The following is a 23,048-nucleotide window of genomic DNA, read 5'->3' on the forward strand; positions in this document are numbered from 1 at the left end:
AGAAGCCTGATACTCCCGACATACAGTACAGGAGGCTTCCCAGTGGCATCGACACGTCCTAGAATGCTTACTGCCACGCCAACTCTCCCGGGCACATCTTCCGATCGGCGTCATTTGTGATCATTTCCTGGTTCAACCAGAGGGACTGACTGCACTGTACTCCTGTACATCGTGGTGTACCAGACATTCTGCACATACCAATCCCCAGATTATCTCACATCACATCTCGACCAGATGGAAATTCCACGGTTTCAGCGCCGCCCGAACCATCCGAACGGGAGAGAAGCAGCACTCGCATCATGGCTTGCTTTGCACACGGGCAGTAATAGCGGTGGAATGGACGGTTTGCCTGAAGGAAATGATCCTCCCACTGGGCGCCAAGTCGGTCATGGCTGTAGCAGGACAACTGGTCCAATCAGATCGACGAGATGCTTCTCCAACGATGCAAGGATCATCCGCCAGATTGCCGTTGCAGTCACGACTTGAGTCGCAGCGGCTGGCCATGATTGACGGATTCTCGCTCTTGAATTCTCGGCCAGCAACGGGCGGGAAAATCAGGGATTGATGGAGTGACCAGTGACTGCTCGACCGCCTGCCTGTCCATCAGTCCACGTGATTCCCCCTCACCCCCAATAATTTGAAACGCCAGACTGGGCCAACGCATCAATTTACTGTAAAGCACAGACACACCTAAGGTCACTTCGGCGCGCATGGCGTCATGAGAGGAGATCTTTTTTCATTATAGTCTCACAGAAAGTATTGACACCGTCATACATAGAGCAGGGCATTCATCGATCACAGAAAAAAAGAAATAAAATAAAACGTAACAACAATCGGGAATATGGGTAGTAGACAGCGGTCGCGAAGGAGGCAAAAGACTCTATAGCATCCTCTTTTTTCTTCCAACGCTCGAAGACTCCAAAGTCTATCGCATGTAAACAAATGGTAATGTTACATGACCCAACCCAGACGCGTAGGTGGCCGAGCGATCGGCTGTTTCCAGCGCGCAGAACCAAGACCGACCCCGTACGTCCCGGTTGGGGTCTAGAAGATCTCAGACATGAGAGATCATCTAAGCGGTGGCCTCCTTGAGGTAGCTGTTCAAGCAAATCCGTTAGCTGATTGTACCTTGAGCAGCCAAAGGGAATAACGTACGTGATGAGGTCGTTGCGCTCCTTGGCCTTCTTGAGACCACCGAAGGCCATCTTGGTACCGGGGATGTACTTCTTGGGGTTCTCGAGGTAGGGGTACTGGAAGGAAGCATATCAGTTGAATGTTCAAAAGGTGTGCACAATTCGCGGAACAACTTACGAGAGTGCTCTCATCCCAGGTGACCTCAGCCTGCTTGTTGGCGTCGGTGTAGGCGTAGCCCTCGGAAGAACCGGTCTTACGGCCGAAGAGACCGTGAAGGTTGGGGCCGACCTTGTGGGGACCACCAGCCTCGACGGTGTGGCACTGAGCGCAGCGAGTCTGGAAAGCGCAAGGTTAGCATTTGAAGCCCAATTCCGGCAGATACATGGAATATCAACTCACCTGGAAGAGCTTGGCACCCTTGGCAGAGTCACCTGAAGAACCGCAGATGTTAGCCGCAATCCGGACGGTCGTTCGTGTTGCCGGCTGCCGGGGCTTTCCTCGGACTTCCAGCTCGGCCTCGCGCAAGTGGATAGTGGTGAGGAAACAGTAGGTGTCGAGGCTCGTCATGGCTCAGAGTTCCTCGCGTGGCCTCGGAAGCTTGTGCTTCGCTGGACTTTGCAATTGAGGTGGAAGAGGCGAAGCAGCGATCGAGTTCCGAGGCGACAACAATGTGGACAAAGAACCCATGATCGTAACACATCGACACCAAACATCAACCAACACCCAGCCCATACATCCGGCAGCCCCGAAGACATTGTGTTCAAGCCAAGTCCTCAAGGCGACCAGGGCATGACCGGTGACACTTGACAACAAGCCGCGACTTGGGGATTAAGTAGAGGTCGAAGGGGAATGCTTACCAGGAGCGAAACCAGCGTCCTTGCCCATTTTGAATGATTGAAGGGAGATGTAAGGGTATTTGAAAGAAGAAGATTAAAGAAGGTAAAGTACAGAGAGATTGGATTGAGCGGAGGAGATTCCGGGGGAAGAAGGAGAAGCAGAAGGGGAGAAAAGAAAAACTTGCGATTGCAATTTGTACCTACTGGGAAGAGCGGCCGGCCGTTGCCCCCAACAGCCCTTTCCCGTGATTTGGGCCTGGACCAATCAGGACCGCGATGATTCAGCATAACGGGCGCATCCGGGACCAGATGCCGGTGTGATTTTTCTGGAGTGGATGAGATGAGATCACCAGGCACAGTTACCAGGAATCCTTTAGTAGCCAGCTTTAACATCAACTAACTAAATGAATGGTCAATGCAGTTAATTGAAGTATACAGATTGATTCTTCTATTGTCTAGACTAGCACCCCGTCTTGCCTTGTGTGTTGCGCAGATTTCTCTCGCCAGCTCTTCGCTCTGACCCTGCTTTGAAGGTGACGAGGTATGATCTCATCCTCCGCTCATTCCTGTTGACTCTGCGTGCCGTGCCTCTCGGGATCCCGCAACCAATCGGTTGAATTCGAGCTTTTTAAGAATCCCCAAAGAATGGTTGAGGAAGCGATTGAACAACGGAATTGGAGGGTAGCAGGCGGTGATATGAGAATGGTGAAAGCACTACATCATTTCGCCTTTTATCGAACCAGAGGGCCGATTCGGGGGTACGGAACAGTTTTGCAAATCCATGGACGGTCATTCGTCCTCCGAGTCTGACCGACTTGGCGCTGAGGGAAGCCGGTTATTCCGCTCCGTCGCATCGCAAAACATGCGATCATGGATGCGCCGAGTGAACCTCCATGTTCTCCGTGGTTCGCGCATGATAATGTAGCTGTAGTGCATTCGTTTCCCCTGAGGAACGCAATGCATCATGCTCGATAATATGCACAAGTTCTTCTGCCCTAAACATACGTATGAGTAAACAAGCTCTTCCATTCATTCCTGAATTGTGTAAGGTACTGTAGGTAGGTATCGCAAAAAGATTCCGCCTTTTCACGTGATGTTGAATTACACCGCCCGGGCTTCCCTTCCGGCGTCAGAAAATTGTCCACACCACCGCCCAGAACCACCCATATCGGTGACAGGCATATCAATCAAATCTCTACTGCACTCTCCCTTTCTCCTCTCAGACCAGCCTCGCAGGAAAACATGCAACCACCAACCACAATCCCCCGCTTCCTCCTCCCCCGAGGCATCCCTCCCATCCGAATCCTCCAAGCCCTCACTGCCACCAGCAGACTCACAACAACAACAACAACAACAACGTCCCCCCACCGCTGCGCATCCAGCAAATCCTCTTCCAAGAAGGAAAAACCCATTGTTCTCCCCCAGCCCGACAAGTTCCGTCCGCCATCGCACCCGCAGCGTCGCGTCGTCCGCACCAGCAATGGCCGACTCATGACCCCCGACCCGGTCCACTACGGGCCCCGCCTGACGGAGCAGGAGAAAGAGGCACAGCGCAAGAAGCAGTACCCGAATATGTTCCCTCCGGAAGGGACAGTCGCGCACAAGTTCCTCACGTCACGGGGGATTCATGTCTGGATTGCTATGGTGAGTTTTTGTTCTCTTTCTTTCCCTCCCTTGATGGGGGGTTAGGGTTTTCCGATGAGTATTGGAACGAAGCCACTGACTAGTGCCGGGGTGGGTTAGGGCGTCCTCACGTCATTGGCGACTTTCACATTCACGACGAACTTCAAGCGGACTTCGCCGTTCGCCCATATGCTGCCTTCTTGGTCGGATCTGTTGTCGCATCCGTTCAGTACCGTGCGGCAGGCGCTGGCGGTGTTCCGGATGCATGTCGAGCATTCGTCGCGGCAGACTCGTGAGAAGCGGAGACAGCGCGTCGATGATGCGGAGAAGAGGCGGCAGTATCGGATTGCGCATGGGTTGGAGGAGGCGCCGGAGGAGGAGGGCGCTGCTGCTGCTGCTACCACCGGAATTGCTGGAGAGGCGGTGGATGATCAGTCGCCTGTTGCTCGTGACCTTGCGGGTGATGAGGTGCAGGGAACGTATGTTGATTGGGATGGGCAGAAGAGGCCCGTGAAGAAGTGGTTGGGTATTTGGTAGATTGTTGTATGATAGGTAGGGTCCAGTGGCACGGAGTGTCTGGACGCGGAGATAGTGCTTTACGAGGTTTGTAAGATGATGATGGATGGGTGGTTCGAGAATATCTCTTTGATATGTTGGGTCTATGTACAATACTAGTAGTAGCTTTCTATTCTCTTCGGTGGTTGGTCATGATGGGTCGTCTAGTTGCACGCTGTCCACCGGAGCTAGACACCACCACACGGGTTACTAAGGGGCTCAGGATCATGCTCCTCTTGTCAGGTCGACATGCGCCTATCTCATGTGAATAGCCGCATGATGTCCATCATCAAGGGTGATTGTACAGCCATTCAATCCGACCGACATCCACTGCCCCCAGGCAACGAAACTCATCCAAGACTCCCAAAAACTTCTCTCTCAACCCACCTCCACACTCTCCAGACCCTCCAGGACCTCCTCACCGACGCCGCCTTTTTCCAGCACCAACTTAACCATCTTAGCCACCGTCTGCCTCTTCACTCCTCCACGACGAGGCCTCCACACCCCAGGGACCTCCACCTCCCCCGTTGCCGGGTTAAGGACCGCCGCCGCCGGCTGCTCTTCACTGCCAGCGCCAGTCGTAGCACCCAGCGTAGCCACATTTTCGGAATTCGGTACCCCAGGCTGCGTCAACCGCGAGGGAGGGTCAATCGTGCGGATGGACAACAACTTTAGACCTCCGTCGGCACTGCCATCCCGGGTCACCGAGATCGCCAGCACGGTATCCGCGACGGCAATCTCCTCGCGGTTCGGATCGAAAATGACATTGTCGCCCACGGCAATCACCAGCAACGTCACCGGCGGCCGGACATGCTGCACCGGAGGCGGCACCACGCCACTGCCGCTAAACTTCGGAACCGAAGCAGTGGCCCTAGGATACAGGTACTCGGCGGCGTTCCAATCATCATCGAAGAAGGAATCCTCCTCGCCCTTGGATTTCAACTTGGGAAGTTTCGTCGCAAGCAGTGCCAGGTGTGTCGTCAGAGACAACAGCGGGAGAGGATAGGAGAGTGGTTGCGACAGTAGTAATACCTGTTTATTTGTTTGTTTCCGATTGATTAGCAATCAGCCCAACTCCAAAACCCGCTCATAGATCGAAAACGGAGGAAACAGCACTCACATCGATATACAACCTCCAATGCCACCTCCGATTGATAACCAATCTCCCCTTCAAGCCCCCCTCCATCTCCCCCTCACCACTCCCCTTCGCCCTCGAAGAAGAAACACTCTCAACCAAGGGCTCCCGCATCATCTCTGCTAGGAACACAGGTAAAGCATCATCATCCCGGAACCCAGGAATCTCAATGCTCATCTGCACCCACGACCCATGGCCGGCCGCAGCGGCCGCAGAGCCAGAACCAGAACCCTCACCTTCGAGTTCCCTTTCTTCTTCCGTCAAATTATAGCTAGCAGCGGCACCCACCACCGTCCGCTCCACCTCGGCCTTGACGCCGACGATCGCCTGAGTCCCGTCCGCAAACCCGACGCGCGCGCTCCCGTTCGTGCCGGGCAGCAGATCTGTTTCGGCGGTCAGAGGCCGAAACTGCGTGGCGGAGCGGCCATCGGGTCGGATGGGGCTTTGAGGGAGGCTGAGCGAGGTGTAGAGGTAGGAGAGTTCGGCGGGGGAGATGTGCGGGGTTTGCGAGGCGGAGGTGGCTTGTCTTTGGGTTGACATGTTGGGTCCGTGTGTATATTCGCTTGTATGATGTGAGAGAAACTAAGGTAAGACCGTGGTGAGTAGGTGTACACAGTCTCCGCAGCTATCAATAGTCCTTGTGGGAATATTCGAAATCAAGGGCTAGGATGCTGGGAACTGGCTGGGAATTGGGAGACGTTTGCCTGAGGTCGAGCGACGAATCTCGGCTGCAAAAATTGTAAGAAGCCTCAGGCAAGATAAAATATGTATGACTGCTGGACCGAGCGGTGGAATGTTTCGCGCCGGCCTTTTCGCTAACTGGTTGGAGAATCGACCAGGCGACATGAAGCTTTTGACGTAGTGCTGCTTTGGGAAATTCTGCCGGCATGCCGGCGAAAGAGTTGTTCCGTATCGGTGAACCCGGAGGCTGCTTCTTCCACGCCCTCGACGGAATATATTATACGACCTCAATACTGGCACTGTGCTTAATTGGCGGACTGTGACTCGTGGAAAGAAGATATATGCAGGTTGGTACAGACTTGGTCTGTCGAATTAGTTGTGTATATATAAAAGACGGATGTGTCATCCAGATGATCCTATATTACAAGATGTTGAAGCTCCAGACCAGCCACCGATGCTCCTCAGCCAAATCATAAACTGTACAATGGTGAAATGGAATTCCGAGGGAAGAGTGCCAAAACACTCTCCATCCGCGCAATGAAGGGTGAGAAGGGGAAAGGTTGAATGTTGCCACAGGAAATATACATAGTGATGAAGGGGGTTTGAACAAAAGGAAAGGTGGTATGTGTATGTAAAACATGTTGGGGGAATGGTTCAGATATATATCAGGTAGTGGATGGGAGTAGAAACTGCGGCTCGCGCAGTTGGTATCAAGGACGAGGGATAAGCAATGTGCAGGTATTGTTGTAAAAATGGTCAAAGAATGGAAGACGAACAAACGGCATGCCGAAAACAGGTTGCGAGGCCGACTGTATCTATGAATAAGGCCTTTGGGGTATGAGAACAATGCAAACAAAGGAAAAAGGCACCCCGGACTGAAACCTCGAGCTATACAAACGGGTATGGGAAGTGAAGCGCAGGATGAATGATGAAAGGGAGAAAAAAAGGCTGCCAGTCCTCACACAAATAAAACAAACAGTAGACACCAGATCCCCCGTACGCCTTGCTCGGTTAAATGCCGGTTATGCGCATGACCACTCATTTTTCTGACTTTTTGATAAATGCAACCATATTCAGCGAAAGATGACGATGAGTAAAAGGAAAAGTGGAAGGGTCCTCCAAATTGAAGGAGCTACCGGTAAGTCGCTGATCCGGTCATGAACTTGGTGGTAGCCGGCTTGGTCCATTCAGCTTCGTCGTAAGGTGGGGTGGGCCATTGGCGGTTTGAGTTTGCTTCTGTCTTATCCTCAGGAGCATGGAGTCGTCGACACGGAGTCGCGTCCGATGGCCCGAAGAAACCACCTTCACAGTTGGCAGAAGGCGATGGGGTTGGATAAGGGCTTGGCAAGGGGCGACCACTGTCATTTGCGCCAGCTGCATGGCTGTAATGGGACGAGCCATCGGAAGTAACTTCAGCCTGTGCCAGTCGCCGAGCAGCTTTGCTGGCTGAATGCAGCACCTCGTCCAGGAGCTCATCTTCTTCCTCGGGAGTTTCGTAGCGGTGAATTGGGTTGTTGGACATCTGAATTGTACGCCTGGTCCGGCTGGAAATTGGCGCTCCATTACCGCTTGTTGATACCGGACTGTCGCCCATTGCTCGGATGGAACCCTGAGGCATGGACTGCCGCTTGCCACCATCCACATGAGTGGTGATTTGTACAGGGACGTTTCCGCGGTTGTTGGAATCAAGGGAGTGCCTCACACTTTGCAAAGCCTTGTCAAGCTCTGCAAAGTCGGAGGTGGACTTTGACTCGCCAACATTAACAGAGTCCAAAGCAAGCGAGGAGCGATTCGACCAAGGCATGCAACCAGCGTTCGATTCAACATCGTCCCCGGACACATTTCCCTGGTTGCGTCCAGACAACCGACGGGCACGTTTGCGCAGATGGGAGAAGAAGCTCTCCTTCGGCGTGATGACTGCGCTGCCACCGTTGAGAGCCCTCTCCGCCTCCTGCCGATGGATATCAGCGTAGTGATTGCCGTTGGAATTGACTGACAACTGCCGGCCGATCTTCTTGCTAGCCGCTTTCCCGACGCTGTCGCTAGAGTGGGCCAGGGATGCATTTGCTTGCGCGGTGACTGCGTTTGACAAGGGAGACACGGGCCTGATTGATGGCAAAATAGGCATGGGAGCGCCATTGGCCCAGGTAGCCCGCTTGATAACCGGAGGTCTGGTCTTACTCGGTTGCAATTCCGAAGGATATGAGGTGACGCTTGGCTTGGCGGTATGGTCATTCTCTGTAGACTGAACCGGACTCTCGGAGCGTCCGATCAACGACCTTCTGAACCAAGACGCCTTGTAAGTGAGAGTCGAGGAGTCGCTCGGTTCCCGAGTGGCACTCTTCAGGACCTTTTCGGAGTGCTTCCGACCCAGAAGGCGAGCAGTCGATGACTTCGGTCTCAACGGATCAATGGCATCGGCAAAGTACTCATGGCTCAGAGCCTGGGTGGATGTTGGTCTGTTCTTAGGATCCCACATGAGGCACCAGGTAACAAATTGACTCAAGGCCACGGGCCACTGAGGTGCTTGAAGAATGCTTTCCATGGAGTGAGGGGCCATCTGACATCATATTAGTGCCTTGATCATGAAAAGACGTGCCAATGTTCGGCGTTCCATACCTTCGGGAAAGTGAATCCTAGCTTCTGAGCCAACCGAGAGCCCTCTCTCCATTCACCTCCTCCGAGCTTCGCCCCAGACTTGCTGTACCAGTTACCGGGGCTGCCCATGATCTCACATACGCGCCACACCTGGTCTACCTCATTGCCTCCGGGGAACAAGGGCTTGAGAGTGGCAATCTCAACAGCCATAGCACCAACGGCCCACATGTCCACCGGCGCAGAGTACTCGCCAGCACGTAGCAGGACCTCGGGAGCGCGATACCATCTTGTCGAGACATAGGTGGTATAGGGGAGTTTCGAATGGGTCTCGCGTGCGAGTCCAAAGTCGGCGATCTTCACAGTGTAAGTGGGAGGAGTGGATGGCGGAGTGACAAGGTTAGAGTAACGGCTGAAGGCGGAGTCACTGGGAGCGGATGTAGAAACTAGGATGTTTTCCGGTTTGATGTCGCGGTGGAAGAAGTGGTGAGCGTGGATGTGGTCGAGACCGGAGAGAATTTGGAAAAGGATGCTTTTGACATGCTTCTGATCAAGGGGTTTGTGATCACGAGCCTTCATTAGCTGATAGAGGTTGCCGTCCATGTACTCCATGCAAATATGCAATTTGCGCGACAGCGGGTCGAGGAAGATGTCGAGGGCCGGGACAAGGTGGGGATGGGGTGGAAGGGTCCGCAGAAAGATGACCTCACGCAGCTCCAGACAAGGACCCAATGATTCAAATGTCTTCTTCATCGTCTTGATTGCCACCTAAGCAAGGATATCAGTACCCTCACGTCGAACATTTACACGGGATGAGAGCTTACCATGGTTCCTCTTCGTGCAACATTGGAGCCAGCTGTCCGTACACGTGCGACAGCCACGCTGCCAAAGCTACCATCACCAACCTCTTTGATGACTTCGAATCTATCTTCAAGACTGGCGACTGAGGTGGGAGTAAGGCTCCTCGAGGAGGAGTGATCGTAGCATACAGTCATGGTGTCTCTCCTTTCGAGTCTCTGCCAGCAGAAAAACCAAGGGAACTTTTGCAGGACGAATGAGTCGTGGAGGGGAAGAGGGGGGGCAGTAGATTTGAAGTCAGCCGGGTGGTACCGGAGAGGTATAGAGGAATGCTGATCGGATATCTTCCTCGTAACGAATGTGTCGAAGGAGTGGGTAGGGATCTCCTGTCAGTGTCGAGGATATTTAGTATAGCCAGGAGCTCATCATTCGCAGTTATACTAGGTTGAGTCCGCGAAAGAAATAGTTCTGGCCCATCGATGATGAAGAAGATGATGATGTGATGGTGGTGGTGGTGGTGGTAATGGAAGGTCGAGGGGGGAGGTAGGGGAGGGGAGTGAAGTAGATGATTGATTAGATGGGGAGTGTGAAATGTCGTACGAAACACAATTCGACAAGAGGGGGAAAGGGGTAGTCATGTAGTTCTCAGGAAAGAAGCGAGGGTGGAGGAGAGGGAGATCTGGAAACAAGATGGAAGACCCAGAGGATTGGACGTGATCACTGTAGTGATAGGAGCGGACCCGTTTTGGGTGTGGGACACAGGCTAAACGAAAGGATGATCGGAGTTCCGCCTTTTGGGGAGAAGGAGGGAGGGGGAGGGGAGAGAGAGAGAGAGAGCGAGGAGGGGAGGGGGGGGGGGGAATAGTTTAGAGGGGGAGAGTAAACTCCGTAGGAGAGAGCAAGAGAAGCAAGAAAGTAAGAGAGGGGAGGGTCAGACAGTCAGACTAGGTAAGAGGAGTAAGAGGAGGGAGGAACTAGACGAAGGAATAGAGGAGTCTAACAAGTGTAGAACTGGTAAAAAGAGGTAAAAAGAGGAACCCCCCTGACGCGGTGACAGCTTTAGCAAAGACCAAGCAAGACGAAAGGCCTTGGGTCCGGGCCGTGGAGACCTTGAGGTGAAGAAGCGGTCGACAACGGGGCGAATTTTGGGACAAGATGAGATGGTGCAGATCCCAGAGCGATAATAGTGCGACTTATTATACCCAGAATGATTTTTGGGTAAGTATTTTATGATTTTCCACGGATTTTTTTATTATTTTTATTTTTCTTTTCCCTTATTGAGGAGTTGACAGTGCTGACAGGGACATTCTTATTACGATTCTCTGATTGGATTGGATTTCTTCTTGGCTTTGCAGATATGATCGAGATAGATAGGTAGTTTTGCCTCGGGGATCGATCACCACACATTACAAATGGAGCGATGGTGATGCAGAACTACTCAAGGGGAGGTTGGGGGTTGGGCGGTGATGGACTGATGGCGCTTTCAGAGTGGATGAAAAGAGAGGGGAAGGTGGGCAAGAGGGGAGGAGGGAAAAGATGCCACCTACGGAGTATACAGCAAGTCAAAAGAGGGAAAAAAAGGAGCAGTGAGGGAGTGGAAGGCAGACACTGCAGTAAAAAAAGGCGACAGACGATTGATGTGTTGACTTGACCAGACGCGACTGGTCAAGCGCAGACAGATACACGTTGTGTACACAGTCCTTAGTAGCAGTCGATACATACCACACAGTACACCTCTCTCTGTCTGTCTGTCTGTCTGTCCGTCTGACAGTTGAGTAAGTACTTTCATCAACAATCCACCATCGTCATTCGCTCCATAAAGGTGCTAGACTGCTAGTATGGCCACTAAACCCGTCTGCGTCAAACTCGTCGTACGTATGCTGAGGTTAGTATTTCCTACCTCTCGTAACTACTGATAATTATTAAGTAGTAAGTACTAATAATAAGATGGAGCGCGCGCCGCGAGAAACTGACAAAAATACCTTAGAAGTAAACCCTTTCGGGAAACCAAAACGAGCAAGAAAAATAAAAGAAAGAAAGAAAGTGAAGGAGAAATAAAAACAAATAAATAAAGGCCCAATGCAGTGGAAAGGAATAAAGTAACGAACGGCTGTGTTCCTCTCTTTCACCACTTCTTCCTCTCGCTCCACTCTACCCTAACCATTTCCGAAGACTGGCGAGGAATGGTCGAGGAACGGAAAAGGTCCACCACTTCAACCAGGGAAACTGAAAAGGAGTTCATAGGTTCCTGCGCCAGGGCCCTTAACGGACGGCAATCTCAGGTGGTGGGAGACTACCGAAATGTCAAGATCATAATTAACATTGTTGATGTTGAAGATATGAGACTTTCCTGTCCAAGGCTGCTATTCTGCTATTCCATGCACATTTGATCAGAATAGGAGTGATGATATGACGACACTTTCTTTCTGATCAATAGCAACTCAGTCCATATCGGAAACGAGAGGTGGATTCACACACTGCAATTCATTACATCATGGTCGAGCAGAACAGAAACCTTCCTGTCTGATTCGTCTTCGTGTTGTGCTTTTTTTGTTTTTCTTTTCTGTTTTTTTTTTCCCTTTCGTCTGTCACTGGAGTACATGTTTTTTGTTTTTCCTCTGGTGGCCGCAGCTTGCAGCATCTGGAGATTAATACGGTAATTATGTTACACATCTACTGCACCCGGAAAAAAGGGTCAGTCAACTGTTTCTGCTACTCTAGCGCTGGAAATTCACATGAACTAGTCGCATTGAGGGAGGTCATTATTCCAGGACCCAATTGTCCGCCCTTGAACTAACCTCTCTTGGGGCTGCACCTTCATTTCCATCCAATGATCATAGCTCATTTTGTGCACTACAACAAACACTATAAAGCCATAGTGCGCCCATTTATAGGGAAGTTTAATGGTATGGTACTGTCACAACGGAGGACATACCCGATTGTGAAGGGTAGCCCATCAGTCTCTCACTCCTCGGTTCATCAGTGCATCACCTGTCTCCCTTCCTTAAATTCTGCGGCGCAACGCTCCGTGCAATCGGCGAGTCAGAGCGCACCATTCCTTGAGAAGTGAAAACCTTTTGCAACTTGGAAACGCCTGACCCGATCCCATCACATCCGACGCTGACGAGTGCGCACAATGACAGAGTTCACCCTAGGATAAGGACTCTCTAGGGTTAAACCTTCCGCATCCAGCCGAATCATAAGGAGTGGACAGCAACGAGAAAAGGCACCCATTCACAGAGTTGCGAGAGGAACTAAGGACGAATCAGTCACTAGCAGAAGCTCCGAGGTCCGTAAATACCAGTCGCCTTCGAGGACCTCTGACGGTCCAGCCTTAATGAGCTCCACTTGGACTCCGCCTCTAGTGATCGTTAGACGGGCGCTAGCAAGGATGACCAGGGGTTGGGCCGCGTTTTTCGCTTGCCCTCTGGGTTGCAAACTCCCAAGGGCCATGCATGGGTGATACTGCCAGCTGCTAGATAGAGTCTAGGACTCGAGAAAGAGATGGGCAGATTGGATGGATGGTCGTCCATCTCCTGCCTCCAGGCTCCATGATCCATTCTTCCCCTCCCATGACCGTCCCACGCAGGGTCCCGGGATGGTCGAGCTCCAGGAGGGAGTCGGGATCGAACGATCTCATGAGTTTGACAGGTTGATTCTCAATGAGGGGAGCGGCAATTCTCCCTCGCGTGGCAGCTTGGGTCCCCTAGCGACTCCGGAGTACGATACCCATTATCCATGTTCATGCTGGTCGATAAGGTGGGACGTGCATTACCTCATCGCCTTATGATTCAAGCAGCAAAAAAAAACCTTCATGGACGATACATTAAACCCAAGGCTTTTCAATATGTGTTTCCTTGCTGAGCTATAAGGATGAATTGGCCCGGTGACAAGTCACAATAGCTACCGGTTTTTTTTCTGGTATCCAACTCAGAGCACCTTCAAAGTTGGCAGACAATCATGAGTCAGGCCCACAGACTAACCCAGAGTGATGGAGCCAACATTGAGCGCGGTCGCAGTTCATGCAGGTAGTCAGTTATCTGGATCCGTTGATAGTCTCAGTCTCTGTCAACAAAAACAAAAGCAAGCAACAGTGGCTGGGCATGATGGCTATGGAGACGCACGGTGGCTGACCGCCACCATGGCAGCGCTGCTTGTAACATCTGATCTTCCATCCCACCCCAACAATTTTTATTCGGGGAATAACTCAAGGAAGTGGCTTGCATCCATCTAGTTTTTCCCCATCAAGCTTCTAGAGTAAGGCAGGATGCCGCCGCGGGTTGCCCCTCTTGAGCATTGCGTGTTTCTGGACTCTGTATTCAATTGAAAGCACGATGAAAAACAAATAAACGCAAGGTTCTGTCGCTGCATTGCGGGCGACGGTCGTACAGATCATGGATGCTTCCAGTCTGGGATGCTTCATCTCCGGTCATTTTGGAGAGTGTTAGGCGCAATTTCCGCGGGGTGACTGCCTCATTGTCTCTAGAGAACTACATAGTCCGAGGCGCAACATTCTAGCAGGTGGATTGTCTACAGTCACTGACTACTAACTTCCCCAGGCTTTCGGCTAGCGACTCAGGACTCTGTGGACAGATGATCTGTTCGATAGCCATTGCCCAATCCCAGCATGCTATGATACAATAAATGGCCACCTCAAAGCAATAATCATGTATTGAATATTCAAATTTCAAATGTATGCCTGGCAAAGGCGGCGTCTGATCAATGGCTACAGTAGGCAAAACACATATTACCGGATTGGGATATTGAGCAACAAGTGATCCACCGCAAATGCATCCACCACAGTTGATACTTCGAAGAGCCCCGGTGCATATGCACGCAGATCAGCTGCTCATGTTTTCATCTGTGGAACGTACGGAGTAGAGAAGACTGAGTCCAATACAGCAAGAGTCTAAACCATAATTCTGCGGCTGATGAAAGAGTGATGCTTTGATGCCGACGGCCCTACATCCGTAGTACCAACCCACCCACACATATCGCATTATCGTACATGAGGCGATGTTGATCAGCTGTAGCTAAAGCTGCGAGATCAGATCCGGTCGTCCGAGTGGAAGTACGACGAGCTACAACTCTCAGCTCCCAGGGTCTGGATTGTTGGTGATAAAGTAACTGTAGCGACGGCTGATTCTGACTTCTGCCTTTTTGCCACCTACCGGTCGGTCACGGAACTCATTCTTGGGAATGTTGGCCTAGTAGCGCGCGAGGACTAGTAGTTTGATTTTGAAGCTTTCGTCTGATCCTAGGCGTGGCGGTGACCCAGCTCGTTAGCTAACTTGGTGGTGCCAACCTCATGATCAAGCGATTGTTGCCGCTAGTCTCGTTTGCTCGGCTAGATGCCACCTACTTGCGTTTTCCAGTCCAGTAACTTAAAGCATCACAGTATCAGGTCGAGGGCGACACGGTGCAAACAAATGGGGTGACAGACCGAGGCAAAACACGGCGATGGGTATGGCGTAGGCTACGGCGTTTCGCTTGGCAATATCAGGGATAGCAGCTGTCATGATCGTTAATGGGACGGACGGGTCGTAGGAACATCAACGTCTCAGGTTTGCGTCCTTCCTGTCTCAATCCAAGTTGAAAGTCGCGGAAATCCGATGTGCTCCGTTAATCATGCGGTGAGTGAATATCATTTTGCTCACTAACTACTCCGGAGTAACTATGGATTAGACTACTAATCAACCTTACAGTAGTCTACCAAACCGTCGAACGTTGGTGGATGGCGCCAGGGAGAGAGGGACGGAATCGACGGCCCGTCACGGTTGTCACCGCCTGTGTGAAGTGCGTTGACCTTCCAATCCATTTCATGCCAGTCACCGTCTTTTCGTTTCTCCTCATTCTTTTCTTTCCTTTTCCTTGCAGTTCTTTTGACCCTCTTTTCACGCGATTTTTTTTTTTCTCTTTCGTCCGACCAAGAATAAAGTGGCGGGGGAGGGGCAAGACGCGTGGAGGGAGGCCCTGGGAACCGTCTGGAGTGCATATTGATTCCTGTCAAAATGATGTTGATCCTCCGCCTCTCTTAAGACTGAGACTCGGTTTAGCGGTGTCTTTCTTTTTCAGGGAGCAATGTCCGCTACTCCGAAACAACCCGAGTGGCACTACTGGTTTGTTCCGAGCTGGTTGCCCTCCCTTACAAATGTTCGTAGTCCCTTGGCTGTCCAGAGGGTTTGATTCGATATAATCGCAACAGATAGAGACAGCTCAAACGCTGGCGAGATTAGTAAGGGGTTGCAAGTCAGCAGCGAACAGACTGGTAATAAGATTGCTGGGAAAGTTTCGGGCACCAGCGCAGAAAGGGAAGGGTGGATGCTTCTCAATTGATGACACAGTTTTCAAGAGGCCATGGTCTTTCTCTGCAATCGAATAGACTAAAGTCATCTGGACTAATTCCAACTTGTCCAAGTAAATCCATGGGAGGGAGGGTTAGAGGGGAGGTGGAGTCCATGCGAGAATGATTCGTGTGAGGAGGGGACACAGTGGATTGTAGTGGAGTCAAGATGGAGGCTTCTGTTTGCACCGGGGCGTTCGGGGAATGCGGATCCCCACTCGGTGTAGTTTCCGTCTCCGCTTCCCGACCAGCCCGGCTGACCAGTGGTCGTGTTGTTCGCAGTGGAACTCAACCATTGTCTCCATCCCGCGCTTTCTCTGCCTTCTTCACCGTCCTCGCCAATGTCTCCATCCTTAGCATCTGCGCTGCTGCAGACCCGCCTGTCCTTAGCTGTTAGTAACACTTCCCTCTTAGCTACTATACCAATGACTACTGCGGTATAGCTTTCTGCACCGTCACATTCTACGAGTGTTCCAGAAGGATTGAGCCAGCTGCGTCGAAGCGGAGGAGAAGGATCTTCAGGGGATGAAAAAACCGCGCAATCCCTCCGTCAGGTAATGGGAACCCAAGAGAAAAAGAAAACCAGCAGGAAAAAAAGGATGTCCTCGATCGAATGGCATCGCTCCTATCCGGCCTGCATTCCCTGTGACCGCTGGCTCGGATGAACTGCGGCAGTCATTTCCACGCTGGATTTTGGAGGATCATCAGAGCATCGTCTGCGCAAGACACGGCTAGACATATTTCTGGAACGCCACTAGGGATTCCAAAAAGCTAACTAGTCGAAGATAGTATCCCTCCCTTCTGCGTCCGAGATGACTCCGCCACAGGAACCCATGACCAAAGTACGATGGCCCAGAGGGGTTTTAAATCGACAATAATTAGCCAGCCCTATCCTTCTCCTATCGTTGCTACGCCTTGTGTTTGGCCAGAGAGGACGACTAGGTGCTTACGGAGTATGTGTCTGTGTTTGTAGGAATCGACTAGGGTCGTACCTCAGGGGCCAATTTGATCCGTCAACCGAGCCGAAAGATTCCAATTCTTTGCCACCAGCCAGGCGAAATGAGAGCTGATGTCCCCAGGTGCTGGAATGACACATGATTGCTGGACCAGGGGCTGTGCTTTGCAGTAGGGACCAGGGTGCCTGCAGTCCTCCCGCGATGCTGCATGCCAGATCGGACCTGATCCATCCATCGTCGTTTGCCTCCGACATCATATTGACGGACAGCGCCCCCTGGTACCTGGGCCCCTTACCCACTTCCGGAATTGATGTGCCATAACCCAGAGCAATTGTAGGCCGACCTGCCACCGCAGAGCAGATGTCACTCGCTCCTGACGTGTGTCGGTTTCAGCTGGCTCCTCACTTTTACATCATAATCATCATCTTATCTCCTCTGTTATACCTCTGCTATGTAGTACAGTCCAAGCTTTCCGTCTGTGTTGACATGACAGTTGTGTCATGTCAGCCTTTTTGACATCGTAGGCTTCCTTGCCAACGGTGACGGAAGCACGAGTGTGGGCTTCGCGGTCTTTGCTCCCATAATCCTTTGTTTTGTCTCAGCAGCATGAAATCTTACCCCGTCTACCCAAAGTCACCTTTGTGTCACTCGCCCAATACTCACTGAGACTGCAAGACATGGTCGAAGTCAAACCAACTCGGTGTTGGAGCGCCAACCACCAATTCGATATCTATACCATGGAAGAAACATCTCGGCTGCAGCCACGTTTGTTGTCTTTGTCTTTCAATGTTGTAGTCTCTCAGTGTACTGTGTTATGTATGTTAGTAGCACGACGACCTTCTGCATTTCCTTAGCTGGGACCGATAGGTTTGGACAGGAGACTTTACCTGCGGTCGTAGTTATATACAGAGAGGCTCAGTTTGGCTAACACCTTCCTAAATCAGAGCCTAGATAACCTGGAAGAAATGAGACACAGACTAGGTTTTTGTCAGCTCATCCATAGAGTCCGGACTCTCTAAGACTTTCTCAACTCCTCAGAGCAAGCAGGTAGCAAGCCCAATGACTGAAGCTTGAAGGGAGCGACTGGATATATTCACTATGTTCACTGTGTAAGTTGTCACGGCACCATGGCATCATCACCTTGACAACAGGATCAATCACTCAACAACACCAACCCCAGCCAACACAGCCGACATCTCAGTGCATTTTCTCTCTCCTCTATTCCTCCGTCTCCTCGTCACCTTCTAGCATCCCTAGACCTTTTCTACAGCTGTATACCACAACGCACGTGATATCACATGAACCTCCCGAGCCTACCGCAACCATGAGTATGACCAGGAAGCCCCCCAGTGCGTACAGTGGAGGCTACAGTGATGCCATGAGAGCGCGGTACGTCTTACCTCCTTTACTCTTACCTTCTGGCTATATATTCTTACTCATACACATCAATATAGGATCAACAACACTATCCTTCCGGACAAGTCAGCATCCCGTTCGTCTGTGTCTGATATACTTTTTACCTGACAGGAAACAGGGTCAAATGTGCCAGTTGCAAGAAGATCCGTCTTGTGGAAACCTACTCCAAGCGTCAGCAGGAGATAATTCGTCATGCCGTCGTGCTTCGCGGTAACCGAGTCGCCACTGATGGTTGTGATGCGCGCTGCCGCAACTGCGTTGGCGGTTCCATCGTCGAGCTCAAGTGTTCCAGCTGCGACAAGACTAAGACTCTGGAGCACTTTGCGAAGAATCAGCGTGGGGATCGTGATACTGTTGTATGTCCTTGTGTCGCCGCCCAGTTGTGGTAATTAGCTGTCTGACCATACTTCATTAATAGAGATGCCTCAACTGTGTTCAGAACATCCTAGACGTGGACCCGATGCAGGGAAGACAGCGTCAGTTCTCGGACAATGCCACGGCTTCGATCGGCGATACCGCAAGTGTGAGTATCGAAGGGATTTCAAGTACAGCTCTTAGCTGCGTTGCATGGTTGACACAATCACAGAGCCAGGCTGAGCTTACCTCTATGACTGAGTCGACCGGGAAGATGAACGTTGGTGATAACCACTCCGCCTCGTACGAAGGCTTCGAAGATGGAAACCCTGGGGAGAATGATGGCACCGAGAACTGGAGCGAGTCTCGCCGCAAGGATGAGAACTCTCTGGTTACCATCAATGATCGCCAGTACTTCGGACACGGCCCCGGGGGTGACGGCTTCCGGACTGCCACTCTCAACAAGAAAGTCCCTGACACTCGTTATGAAGATTACTTCCACAATGTGCCTGAGGTGGCTCAGCCCGAAGGAAGCACCTCCAAGTGGGTTAGAGTCCCTGTAAGTCGCAGCTCACATTGAAGGATTTTCAACAGGCAGTGTCCACTAACAAGATACAGGGCAGGCGCGTCCCTCGGGGCAGAGAGCCTTCCATGCGTGTCCCTGAGCCACTTGGCGAGGAAGTGCCCTCTGATGAGGACGAGACCCCGGAGGAACCCCAGAACTTCATGTGAAAGGTCTTCAATACAATGCATGGGTGAAATACACGTACCTGTACAAAAAGGTTACCAGTCGCCCGGAAAAGCTTTTTTCACCATTCTACGAAAGTCCCTCTTCCGGCCGACGGGTATCTTGGTATGCCTCTAATTTTACTTCCCTTCACTTCAAGGCACAGGTGAAGTCGATGTGCAGTCAACACGCGTTGTGAGAAACGATGTTGTCGAGCTTTTGTGCGATGGCTTTTGTTCTTCCTGGTTTCTAGCAATGCAACACTGGCTTTTGACATCTCAACTCCGATTCACTTCATTTACTTTCTAGATCTTATTGCTCGGAATAGTCCATGGAACCTACGATAGTTGGCCTGGGAACCGAGGCGGCCCGCTGCCCACCTGCGTACCGTGGTTATCATCAGTCTAGTTCCTGAGGGTCAAGGGCCAAAGCTCGAGGTTGCGCCCTGGTGAGTACGTCAGCATTCCTGTGTCCTGATGTACTCTGGGGGTATACATCCTGACATTGGCCCGTTTGAGTAGAGACCAGACGCACGACCTCCTCCCGGTTGCATTACAGTTAGAAACCCCAGCCACTGGGGCAACTGATGAACATAGAGAATAGCCCAAATCGGCGGGAGGATGAAGTGGTATGGTGTGCAACCCTCGTTTGACCAAGAGGGGAGACGCTGGCATGCCAGCTGCGATATTGCTCAAATCACTTCTTAAGCACAAATGAATTTTGATTTGATTTCCCCGCAAACCCGTCGAATCGATCATGACGTATGGCAGGTTGAAACGAGGTTTCTTATCTTCTGCCCCGTCTGCTGTTGCTGTTGCTGCTGCTGTTGCTTTTTCCTGCAACTCCTTCATTTTCTGACATTTGATTCTAGACTGACATACGATCCATTATTTTATCTTTTTTTTCCCCCGAGCGAGCTCCACCAGGGCTTTTCTGCCTGTCCTTTCCCCGTGACTTTGCCCGACTGGCAACACGGTTTGTTTCAAGATCCGCCGCCCGCTTTGCCTGCCGCCCGCCGCCCCTCCTCCCTCCTTCTCTCCACCTCCGTCTCTCTCTCTCTCTCTCTTCCTCACACTCTCTCGCTCTTCCGATTACTCCGAAACCTTTCCCTGATTCTACTCCATTCTTCGTCCCTCTTACAGAATACACCAGAAAGAAGAAGACCACTTCGCCACAACAGCGTCGCATTCCTCCGGTCCCCCCCCCCGCCTTTGCTCTCTTTCTATTCCTTCATTGTCGTTATTCTACTTCAAGCTTTCCCCGCCTCCTTCCTTACGGGCCCTGCGTTTCATCGATGATCATCCCGTGCCGGTACTAAAGTGCAGGGCAACGATCTCTTGAATTTGTCTTACCCAACCAACATTCCTTATTCGATGGCGTACAACGGCTTCTCCAACAATGGCGGCTCATATCCCCAATATCCCCACGCAAGCCATCTGAATGCCAACGAGAACCGCGCATCTGCATTCACGCCCCCGTACCCAGTGCAATACCCAGCGCAATATGGGCCTGACCAATCGAACATCGCTCAGCCTCAAGTGCCTCCTCGGCCCTCCTCACCGGGAAACTATTATAACAATCCGTCATACGATCCGAACGCATGGCAGCAGCCACAGCAACAGCCGCCTGCCGGGAGGATCAATGAGGCTGTCAACTCTGCCTTCCGCCAAGCTGAGACCCCAGCGTACTTGTCTCCGGATGTGGTGTCGCAGATAACGGCAACTGTCATACAGCAGCTGAAAGCAACGGGCTTGGACGGTCTACATAGCGAACAACAACCGCCAGCGTCATCGCCGCAATGGGCACCTCCTCCTCCGCAATCGACTGGCCCCACCTATGGAGAACCGACATATCCCACCGCGGCGCCCCAAGCTGCTCCTCCACCACCTCCGCCCAAAGTTGGCCCCGATCATAGTGACTACCCGACGCCTGTACCACCAGCGGGGCGTCCGGTCAGCCCCCACCTATACCCGGGCGCTTCTTCTGGACCCTCAACCGATCGTCGCGGATCACCTGCGAGTCAGGTTAGTGACCATAACCATACTGTGGATTCTTCTCGACCAAAGCCACCATCGCGAGATGTTACAGTGACGGAGATGACAACCTTGGAAAAGATTTGGGGCAAGCTTTTTGTGAAAGGAAAGCCGACAGAAAGACTCGGTCAACTTCTACGTGGAGTGGCGGTCCATCTGGTAGGCCCATTCACCCTACATAGATAGAGGGTCTCTGACGCTGACTGGCCAAACACCAATAGATCGAGGACTATCCACCCGGAAATACGCTAGTTGTGACTCCTGAGAAATTGCAAAAGTTCTACGAGGATACGGCTGTAACTTCAGATCCTTATCCTTGGCAAGGTTAGTGAGATTATGATACTAATTCTGGACTGCGCTGACTCAATGCCAGACATCTTCGATGATCGTACATCGTCAATTTCAAGATTGTTTCGCGAGGTGGAGGCAGAGCACCACCTCGTTCAAAACAAGCTGAATGAAAGACCGGATATCCCAGGCTTGACTCCACGGGGATTCGAGCGATGGGCTACGCTAATGATTCAAGCTCACCCTGACAAGGAGTACGAACGCTTCCAAAAAGCTGTTCTAAATATGCCTATCAACAATCCCGACAATCGAAGAGAACGGTTCCCGAAGGAGATTCCACGGCGACTGTTTCCGAGCATACCAGACTTATCCCTGAGGGAAGAGGTCGATCAGTTTATCATGCGACACTGTGGCGTCGACTTGCCGCCAATCTCTGAGGAGGAATTGAGACATGTTGCCGAACAGCGTCACAAAAAGGCCGCGCACAAAGCGTCAGTGAGTTCAGTGGAATCTACTCCGTCGCTAAGTGACCGCGAACGTCAGCCATATCATACCTCGTCCGCAACTGCCTCGACGGCCGCCGTAGTTGACGATGATGAGGACCAAGAGGTGCCCTCTCGGCCGATCGAGCGTCAAAGAAAGCCGTACACGGCACAACCCGGGGGTGGCAAGGTTTACGAGGAAGGAGGCTCCGGCCTTCATCGTCACGCGGGTTCCACGACAAGCTCCGGCCCAAGAGACAGTCCCACTCTGTCTGCTACCCGTGTGGCAGACCAAACATATACCCAAGATGCCCATCACTACCGCGTTGAGACACCTAGTTCGCAGCGTCCAGCGACTGCTTTTGCACGGCCGCGCAGCCCGCGAAGCGGCAATGGTGGAACTGACTACCGGCATTCGGAGAGCGATCTTTTGGCTCACAGCGGAAACACAAGATATCCGGGAGCATCAGATGGCGAGTATTACTATTCATCAAACAGTTCCGCCCTTCCGGGCGATATCATCGAGGACCGTCGTCGATACAAGGACCTTGATCCGGAGACCCAGGACCAGAGGCTCTATGAAGCCATCCGGGAGCGAGACAAGGAGAAGAAGCGGAGCAGCTGGGGTGGGGACGAAGATTATTATCGCAGCAACCCAGTCAGCAGTACAGGCAGCGCAGGTTATGATTACAAGACGTATGGCTACCGCTGAAGTTGGGGACGCTATTTGTTTATCGTCTTGCCGATAGTTGTTTCTTTTATGCGTTGCTTGGAAAAGATATCCATTGTGCGTGCGTTTGTGTTGATGTTTCATTCTTTGTGTCTGTTATCGATAGCGCTGCGTGGGTTTAACGTCTGTTACGACATGATGATAATGCTTACGACTGACTGCCCGAAGTCCCTCGCCTTTGTGGGGGATTATTGTATTACATTCCTAGCCCTGTGTTGTCGGTCTGTATTCGAGAAAACTGTATCAATAACATTCTTCGGTAGTGTTCAGCCCTGGGTATCAGATCTTCCCTTGCTCGGTTTCCAGTATATACGACATGCCCCGCCGCGATATACAAAAATATACATCCATCAAGTCATCAT

The 23,048-nt window shown here is 51.7% G+C and overlaps 7 protein-coding genes across 7 annotated transcripts; 3 read left to right on the forward strand and 4 right to left on the reverse strand.

The window, feature by feature from the left end:
- Positions 1-927: 927 nt before the first annotated feature.
- Positions 928-2,100, reverse strand: BP01DRAFT_341542 (c-type cytochrome). Its single transcript, XM_025573450.1, has 5 exons — positions 1,992-2,100; positions 1,534-1,565; positions 1,312-1,470; positions 1,156-1,250; positions 928-1,097 (listed from the first exon to the last, which is right to left on the reverse strand). The coding sequence occupies exons 1-5, from the start codon at positions 2,017-2,019 to the stop codon at positions 1,073-1,075; spliced, it is 339 nt and encodes a 112-aa protein (XP_025430845.1). The 5' UTR covers positions 2,020-2,100; the 3' UTR covers positions 928-1,072.
- An 815-nt stretch (positions 2,101-2,915) lies between these two features.
- Positions 2,916-4,491, forward strand: BP01DRAFT_357210 (uncharacterized protein). Its single transcript, XM_025575144.1, has 2 exons — positions 2,916-3,614; positions 3,714-4,491. The coding sequence occupies exons 1-2, from the start codon at positions 3,213-3,215 to the stop codon at positions 4,128-4,130; spliced, it is 819 nt and encodes a 272-aa protein (XP_025430846.1). The 5' UTR covers positions 2,916-3,212; the 3' UTR covers positions 4,131-4,491.
- Positions 4,255-6,111, reverse strand: BP01DRAFT_357211 (exosome non-catalytic core subunit RRP42). Its single transcript, XM_025575145.1, has 2 exons — positions 5,269-6,111; positions 4,255-5,180 (listed from the first exon to the last, which is right to left on the reverse strand). Exons 1-2 carry the CDS (start codon positions 5,821-5,823, stop codon positions 4,527-4,529), a joined length of 1,209 nt encoding a protein of 402 aa, XP_025430847.1. The 5' UTR covers positions 5,824-6,111; the 3' UTR covers positions 4,255-4,526.
- Positions 6,112-7,096: 985 nt separating this feature from the next.
- BP01DRAFT_366088 (serine/threonine-protein kinase) lies at positions 7,097-9,554 on the reverse strand (the record flags this gene model as incomplete). The annotated part of the gene is made up of 3 exons (XM_025576395.1): positions 7,097-8,524; positions 8,584-9,327; positions 9,384-9,554. The coding sequence occupies 3 exons, from the start codon at positions 9,552-9,554 to the stop codon at positions 7,097-7,099; spliced, it is 2,343 nt and encodes a 780-aa protein (XP_025430848.1).
- A 5,207-nt stretch (positions 9,555-14,761) lies between these two features.
- On the reverse strand, positions 14,762-15,794 carry BP01DRAFT_357216 (uncharacterized protein). The gene is made up of 2 exons (XM_025575146.1): positions 15,063-15,794; positions 14,762-14,990 (listed from the first exon to the last, which is right to left on the reverse strand). The coding sequence occupies exons 1-2, from the start codon at positions 15,350-15,352 to the stop codon at positions 14,984-14,986; spliced, it is 297 nt and encodes a 98-aa protein (XP_025430849.1). The 5' UTR covers positions 15,353-15,794; the 3' UTR covers positions 14,762-14,983.
- Positions 15,795-17,816: 2,022 nt separating this feature from the next.
- Positions 17,817-19,389, forward strand: BP01DRAFT_357217 (uncharacterized protein). The gene is made up of 5 exons (XM_025575147.1): positions 17,817-18,045; positions 18,111-18,137; positions 18,191-18,428; positions 18,491-18,985; positions 19,045-19,389. Exons 1-5 carry the CDS (start codon positions 17,981-17,983, stop codon positions 19,156-19,158), a joined length of 939 nt encoding a protein of 312 aa, XP_025430850.1. The 5' UTR covers positions 17,817-17,980; the 3' UTR covers positions 19,159-19,389.
- Positions 19,390-20,241: 852 nt separating this feature from the next.
- Positions 20,242-22,964, forward strand: BP01DRAFT_357218 (uncharacterized protein). The gene is made up of 3 exons (XM_025575148.1): positions 20,242-21,345; positions 21,408-21,510; positions 21,560-22,964. Exons 1-3 carry the CDS (start codon positions 20,527-20,529, stop codon positions 22,666-22,668), a joined length of 2,031 nt encoding a protein of 676 aa, XP_025430851.1. The 5' UTR covers positions 20,242-20,526; the 3' UTR covers positions 22,669-22,964.
- Positions 22,965-23,048: the final 84 nt, after the last annotated feature.

Source organism: Aspergillus saccharolyticus (assembly GCF_003184585.1).
Source record: "Aspergillus saccharolyticus JOP 1030-1 unplaced genomic scaffold BP01scaffold_17, whole genome shotgun sequence".
NCBI lineage: Eukaryota > Fungi > Ascomycota > Eurotiomycetes > Eurotiales > Aspergillaceae > Aspergillus > Aspergillus saccharolyticus.

Excerpts from the sequence above, each read along its gene's own strand:
- BP01DRAFT_357218 (XM_025575148.1), top strand. The coding sequence starts at position 20,527 with ATGGCGTACAACGGCTTCTCCAACAATGGCGGCTCATATCCCCAATAT. Across the intron at positions 21,346-21,407 it reads GTGGAGTGGCGGTCCATCTG|ATCGAGGACTATCCACCCGG; the intron begins GTAGGCCCATTC and ends AAACACCAATAG. Across the intron at positions 21,511-21,559 it reads AGATCCTTATCCTTGGCAAG|ACATCTTCGATGATCGTACA; the intron begins GTTAGTGAGATT and ends ACTCAATGCCAG.
- BP01DRAFT_357217 (XM_025575147.1), top strand. The coding sequence starts at position 17,981 with ATGAGTATGACCAGGAAGCCCCCCAGTGCGTACAGTGGAGGCTACAGT. Across the intron at positions 18,429-18,490 it reads GTGGGGATCGTGATACTGTT|AGATGCCTCAACTGTGTTCA; the intron begins GTATGTCCTTGT and ends CTTCATTAATAG. Across the intron at positions 18,986-19,044 it reads CCAAGTGGGTTAGAGTCCCT|GGCAGGCGCGTCCCTCGGGG; the intron begins GTAAGTCGCAGC and ends AACAAGATACAG.
- BP01DRAFT_341542 (XM_025573450.1), bottom strand. The coding sequence starts at position 2,019 with ATGGGCAAGGACGCTGGTTTCGCTCCTG. Across the intron at positions 1,566-1,991 it reads GGACGCTGGTTTCGCTCCTG|GTGACTCTGCCAAGGGTGCC; the intron begins GTAAGCATTCCC and ends GCGGTTCTTCAG. Across the intron at positions 1,098-1,155 it reads GAGCGCAACGACCTCATCAC|CTACCTCAAGGAGGCCACCG; the intron begins GTACGTTATTCC and ends TTGCTTGAACAG.
- BP01DRAFT_357211 (XM_025575145.1), bottom strand. The coding sequence starts at position 5,823 with ATGTCAACCCAAAGACAAGCCACCTCCGCCTCGCAAACCCCGCACATC. Across the intron at positions 5,181-5,268 it reads ATTGGAGGTTGTATATCGAT|GTATTACTACTGTCGCAACC; the intron begins GTGAGTGCTGTT and ends ACAAATAAACAG.
- BP01DRAFT_357216 (XM_025575146.1), bottom strand. The coding sequence starts at position 15,352 with ATGCACTCCAGACGGTTCCCAGGGCCTCCCTCCACGCGTCTTGCCCCT.
- BP01DRAFT_357210 (XM_025575144.1), top strand. The coding sequence starts at position 3,213 with ATGCAACCACCAACCACAATCCCCCGCTTCCTCCTCCCCCGAGGCATC. Across the intron at positions 3,615-3,713 it reads TTCATGTCTGGATTGCTATG|GGCGTCCTCACGTCATTGGC; the intron begins GTGAGTTTTTGT and ends GGGGTGGGTTAG.